Below are 6,534 nucleotides of genomic sequence, written 5' to 3' on the forward strand. Positions count from 1 at the left end.
CTCCGTTGCCCCGCTTCCGCACCGCCGGCTGCAGCGGCCACCGTTGAGCTCTCACCCTCGGCGCTCATGTTCCGGTTCCGTTTTTGTCTGCTCAGAACCGTACCGAGACGCACAAAACACACTTCGATTCGATGTTCGATTCCGTGGTTTTGTCGGCAACACGAGCAGCTGCGAAGAAAAACACCACCATTTTGACGTTTTCTGTGTTTTGTTTACGTTTGTGGAGCTTAAAAGCTCTGGCAGATTGGTTGCGTGAGGTACGTGCGGTACTTGCGGCAGTTGTGGCAGTTGCGGCAGTTGCACGTTCAAGCCTGAACCACACTGGTTGCGGTACGTGCGGTACGTGCGGTACGTGCGGCACTTGCGGCAGATGCACGTTCAGACTGGTCACCACCGCATCACCCTGTTGACAGACTTTTTGTCAAGCAGTCGATTTTTTTCTTTCGAGTACATGCTATCTCTTTCACTCCTACGGATTGTTTTGATGCTGTCTCACCATTCACTCGATCGCTCACGAGCGCTGCGTGTTCGGACACGGCCCCGTGCGCGTGTGTTTGTGTAAGGGCACGGCGAACGAAAGACGAAGGTGAAATTTTCTGCTAAGGCCTGGATCCAACATGGCGTCAGTTGAAAACGACGCGCAAGAGGCAGGATGTGCTGCGCTCGTGCATCCGAAAATTGTGAAGAAAAAAGCTAGTTTTGCTGTGAATTTGTATCATTCGTTTGTGCTACGGAGCATCTAAACCCGTGGACATTGTTTGTGGGCATGTGCGACAACGGAAAATGGTAAGAAATTGAAAAATATTTTGTTGATCAAATCTGATCATGATCAATCATGTTGTCTTTTTTCGGCAGCATCCTGGCATCAATCAGCGTCGGACAGGCAGCGAAGCAGAGGAGTGTTGTGCGAAGTGTTGTGTTTTGTGATGTGTTTTACGAGGTAGAGTGTCCGATTCAAAGGTGAAAATAAAGTTGGTGAAAATGAAATTATGCTTTTGCGTGCTTCATATTGATCCGAAATATCTTAGGGGGCGGGGCTACTGGGCACAGGGGTACGGTAGGATGGCACACACACCATCGCAAAAATGCGTCGAAAATGGCACCAATACATGCGCAAAAGCCCTGTAAACAGCAGCAAGATTTCTACCCTGTTAGCGCCCTGTTAGCGCCCTGTTAGTCTCTTAACAGGGCAATTTGAGTGGCGGTGAGCGATTTCTGTCACACGGGCAAGCAAACCTAGCAAAGGTGTTATGGATACAGTGTATTTCCTTCGCTTCTTTTGCTGCTTACTCGGTTAAAATAACAAAAAACCTTTTCTTCTGAAGGCATATAGCCTCTAGGCAATGAAATGAGTAAATAGTTTAAGGAAAAACTGATATTAAATTTGTTTTGTAGGACTTTTAACACATTTTTCACTTTTAATGCTGCTCAGTTTGTTCAATCATTGTTGAAATAACAAGTAATAATAAAAAAAATGATCTAAAAGCCTGTGAAGCGAGAAACGCAACTTATATAGGTATATCATGGGTGTAAATATGACCACCAAACCAATATATCGATCGATGTCTCATCTTAAAATAATTACTTTCATTTTTCAGCCACAAAATGCTTAAAATTCCTTCAATTTATGTATAGTTTCATTGAAAACCACAAAAGTAACCGAAATAGTCACACCATTATTAAAATATTACACCACATCTTTGTTTTGAAAGTTACTCCACACACCTTTTGGATGCGGCAATTGCGGCAGTTGCAGCACTGTTGTGATTTTGTACAGATTCGCCGCACGTACCGCACGTACCGCAACCAGTCTGCCAGAGCCTTAAGCAATTGCATTTTGTGGATCAACTGCTCGGATTTTTCGGACCTGCTTGAGTGAAGCAGTTGTACCTTTCATTTTCTTGCATTGCTTGGATTCCGTTCAAAGATCCGTTAAAACAGATGATCAGAAAATCTAGCCAAAGGATCAAGTCTAGCGAGATTAAAAACGAAGCAAGTTAGTAAAGGCATCCACAGGACATCTTCCTAGCGATTGTTTCTTCCAAACCCCCAGGTTTCTGCGACAAGTGCGCACGACACGCACCCTCAAGACGGTCAGCTGCTGCACGCAGTCGCAAGGCTCAGGATCAGCATCCAGAAAGTATTCTGGAATTTGTGTGGGCACAATGGTGATGCTTGAACAGATGAGCAGAGCTGTATCGTGCTTGATTTACGAATATTTTAAGCATTCCAAGGAAACGGGATGTTTCAAGGGAATTTGAGAGCAGTGCGGCTTCGACTCGAGCTGAATCACGGGACCCAAGGTCTGATGACGGAGAGGCGGTCTCAGGAACGGCAAGGTACGGTAAAGAATCTACCAAAAGACGGTACAACAGTGTTCCATGCTGGGAATTGACTGACGACGGCACTCTTAAGATTCAAGCGTTTATCGAATGGTTCACAATTCCTAACTAACCAAGATAACTGAGAAGTAACGCAATCGGAAATTAAGATCTTGTCCTTGAGAAACACCAGCACCATGGCTGCGCCCTTATTCTCTCCAGGCACCGGAGTGAATTCATTCAAATTTCACGTTCAAGGCAGAAGTAAATTAAATGACCGCATCGACCGATGGTGATGGTTTTCCTCTTGTTTTCCTCATATTCCACGTTTTTGGCCAGCTCAACTGAAACACAAACGCGAACGAATATCATAAGCGGACCGGCACACGCATCACGTCCTCGGCCTAGGATCGAATAACGTTCGATTCGCAGGTTTGCCCCGGTGTGTGCGGTGTGCCTGCTTCGATCGAGCCGCGCAAATTCATTTATCCGCGCGGTGTCGGCGTCGCGATTTGTTTGTTTTTCCGGCATTCGGCCATTAAAGTCATTGGTGGGAGGGGGGGGGGGGGGGTGCGGTGTACTGCGGTTCCGAAATGGCCGGCCCCCCGGGGGACAGTGGGAGCGGAATATCCGTAAAACAAACACAGCAAATCATCGGAACGTGCAGCGATGCTGCGCTGTGCTGTGGCGGCTATTCCACTCGGTGCACACGTCAGCGCCTGACGGTGAGCTGAGAATAGAACTTGGCCGGGAAGAAAACGGAAACGTTCGCTAACCGCAAATGTTAAGAAGCAGCCGCTGTCTAGAAATAATAGTAAACCATTGCCACCATCGTCGTCGTCGTCGTCGACGACGTCGTCGCAGTGTTAGTAGTGGTGATGGCAAAATGGAATCGAAAAAGAAAGAAAAAAGCCAGAATCAGTGCCACGGTCGGCTAGGTTTCTTCTACCATCGTAGCGCAGAGGGGAGGGTGGGCCAGTAAGTGATGATGGAGTCCGGTTCGGTGGTGGGAAAGATTTTTTTTTTTTTGTTGGTATCTTACGGACGTGGTGGGAAAGATGATGCCCCATCTATATGGTCCACCTCCCACGAAAGAGAACGCAAGTGAAAACCGTCTCACCAGCCCCGGAGACCGGTAAAAACCGGAGTCGTTGGCAGGAGGGGGTTAAGGGAAAGAATAGGAAAATGGGAAACAAACCACTCCGAACGAACGAACGAACGAACGAACACCATCGCCCAACACAGATACCCGTACGGTATCTGATCGAGTGATGCCAAAAATAAAACGATCGTGATGTTGTGCTTCTCTTCTTCCACGACGCGATCTTGCTCGATCTCCTTCGTTCTTGGTGCGCGATCAGCAGCATGACCAGCCGCTGGCCAGGCCAGAGTGGAGGAGGAGATCAAGCTGCTCCCATTGCTTAGCCGCTAAGAACTCAAACTCCAAACGTTTGGCGGATGCCCGGCCACTGATCACGCATCTGCTGCTGTCCAAGCCGCAGTGGATCAAGTCGTAGAAAGCGAGCGTTTGTTTTTTGTTCCTGCTTTTCTTCTCCTCTTCTGAGAAGCGTTTATGACCAACAATTTGGCACGCATGCAACCAGAACGAAGTGCAAGCCTCGGCAGCCTCTCTTATGAACGCCACTACCAGTATCCACGGACCAGGACAGGACAAACACGTTCAGCTTCGAACAACGAAAGCATCTGTCAGCGAACATCTGTGGCAGCGCAGAAAGATCCCGAAAAGTTTGCTGTTCAATTGTCGCTTTTGTTTGACCCTTTTTGGGCTATGGAAACAGACCATAAAAATATTATGAACAAGTCTACACTTTCGAGACGAGAGTAAGATGTTGGGCACAGATGGTTGTTTTTTAAAGCCAGATCATGTTCCAGATCGTGGCATGAATCTGAATGAATGAAACATCTATCCATGTTTGGAGAAAATCTTCCTGCCGATCAGCTCCAGGTTTGTTTTACCATTAATGTTGAATCATTGCTATCGAATCATCTATCAATCCACCCACTAATCCACGTACACTCGACGATTGGAGCCAGTATTACGTAGATCTTTCCTGTTTATGTCCAAACGTGAACGATGATCGTGAATCCTATCAGCCTCCTCTCTCTCGCGCGCGATCTTGGCGGTTGGATTGAATGAACGTACGTACAGCAGATCGGCAAAACAGCAATATTGGCAACCTAGCGTCTGCCTAGGTCAGTGTGAACCTAGTGGCCAGTGTGATGATGAGAAGCATGAGAATGAAAGTCGGTTAGTTTTCTGCAGGCAGTTACCGAGAGAAGGATAAATCGGGAACGGAAGACGCATCTAGATGCCGTGTTCCTCGACTTTAAAGTCAAACCCAACAACAAACAAAGTAGTCGATGGGCAACGTGAGGCTTACTGAGATCAAGAATGATGTACAGCAGCAGCAGCAGCAGCCGCAACAATGATGAAGACGAAGATGATGAAGAAATTTCTCCTTCTTCCTCTTCTTACGGAACCGCTCAGCCAGTAGCCACCGTTGGGTACCGTACGATGTTGGCCACAAACTAGCCAGCCCCGCAGCGTGAACCTGACGATGATGATGATGCTGATGCAGACCAGTGCCCTCGGTTAAGCAGATGGTGGTATAAATAAACATTGAGAGTGCCATGTTCGCAACTAACACCACCAGCAACCGCGCATGTGGATCGAGAGATCGGGCATCGGCGGGCTCGGTTCGAATGCCGAACAGCATCCGTTGTCGCCCGTCGCCAACCAGTATAGACAGCCGTTTTGGCGGTACCCGCGAACGGTGATTGTGGCGTGGAGCAGGTCAAATGGTGCCAATTCGCTACAGTCGCCTGCGTTTCTCTTCATCGATCCGGGACCGACTGTGTTTGCAACTTTGTCCAAAAAACTGCAACGCAATCTGCTGCTCGGAGGCATCATGGCCACCGACTTTGTGGCTCACTACTGTGCGGAAGGGACGAAACGGATTCCTGTAACCGTTAATTTTATATTCCCCGCGTTTTTTCGGGCTGGCCGGGGCCACAGAATTTCGCTTTTTTTTGGAGGGGCTGTCGTTGCCTGACCAAGATGGAGCAGACCTTTCTCTTTACTGCGCCCCAACGGAGCGTGCGTGCGCGAGACGATGCAAACCGGTTTGACCTGCTGTGGACCAGCTACGGACCGGTGTGGGACTCGGTCGGCCGGTGCGGAGATGAAGAAACTTTCCAACATCCCCAACGGGCAAAGCAGCAGTGGGAGGTAGGTCATGTTGCGCAGAACTAACCGAGAAAACCGGGTTGCAGAACATCGCCTCTATGGCAAGTTGATTATGGCAAGAGTACTCATCTTAAGCCTTAAGGATAATCATATATTTTTTATTTCTATTTCTCTTGACCCATTGTGGGAGATTTGTACCGCGATTATTCGTGCTTCTTTGCCATCTCCGTTAATCGTTCTTCGACTATTCCATCATACACTTCGCGGAGTCCAAATCAAATGCGTTCCTTTATGCTTTCTCCGCCCCTCATAGTACACTGCGAAGCTGACGTCACGGAAATTCCTAACGCACAACCAAGGCCACAACAATTGACGTAACCGGGCGACGTTAGCAACGCAATTCCCTGGGTTACAGGGTCAAAGCAAAATTTCCCCAAACCTTCTCAGGTTCGGGTGCGACACGCGCGCGCACACAGTACAAGCAGTCAAAACAAACCTCGAATGCAAAAGGGACACGACACAAGCTGCAGCCTGGCGACTTGCGGAGGCCCCCTGGAGGGTTGAGCGAGTGGCGGCTGTTTCCGGTTCGGTGATTTTTGCATTCACATTCGGCCGACGGTTCCATCCCATCCCAGTTGGCTGACATTGAACTTTGCAGCAAACTACGTGCTGCCCGCTATGCTTCCCGAACCATTCCTTCTTTCACTGGCATGTCAGTTGCACCGAGTGGCAATGCAGTGGCCAGCACTATTCCAGCAGCAGCAGCAGCAAAGTGCCAGGGAACCACCAGCGACTCATCACCAGCAACAGTCGGCAGGCAGAGCATTTTAGGGGTATCCATCGTAGCTGCCGACAGAGCCGGAAGGCAAACCGGCCAAGCACCGTGCCCCCGTATGTCACCGCCATCGTCATCATCCTCCTCCATCGTCACCAATACACTCGGTGTCAGTGTAGAATGCAAAAACAAACACTAGAGACACGCACACTGGCCAGCCAGCCAGCCAG

At 48.9% G+C, this 6,534-nt stretch overlaps 1 protein-coding gene and 1 long non-coding RNA gene across 2 annotated transcripts in view; one reads left to right on the top strand and one right to left on the bottom strand.

Moving 5' to 3' along the window:
• LOC126571316 (spermine oxidase) overlaps positions 1-177 on the bottom strand; it is a 3,649-nt gene extending 3,472 nt beyond the window's left edge. The window contains exon 1 of the mRNA XM_050229728.1: positions 1-177. This exon is cut by the window's left edge and continues 151 nt beyond it. Coding sequence (XP_050085685.1) covers positions 1-68 — 68 coding nt within the window. The 5' untranslated portion in view covers positions 69-177.
• Positions 178-599: 422 nt separating this feature from the next.
• LOC126571343 (uncharacterized) lies at positions 600-986 on the top strand. Its single transcript, XR_007607884.1, has 2 exons — positions 600-786; positions 856-986. It is a non-coding gene; the product is annotated as an uncharacterized LOC126571343 (long non-coding RNA).
• Positions 987-6,534: the final 5,548 nt, after the last annotated feature.

The sequence above is a fragment of the Anopheles aquasalis genome, chromosome 2 (assembly GCF_943734665.1).
Source record: "Anopheles aquasalis chromosome 2, idAnoAquaMG_Q_19, whole genome shotgun sequence".
NCBI classification, from domain to species: Eukaryota; Metazoa; Arthropoda; class Insecta; order Diptera; family Culicidae; genus Anopheles; species Anopheles aquasalis.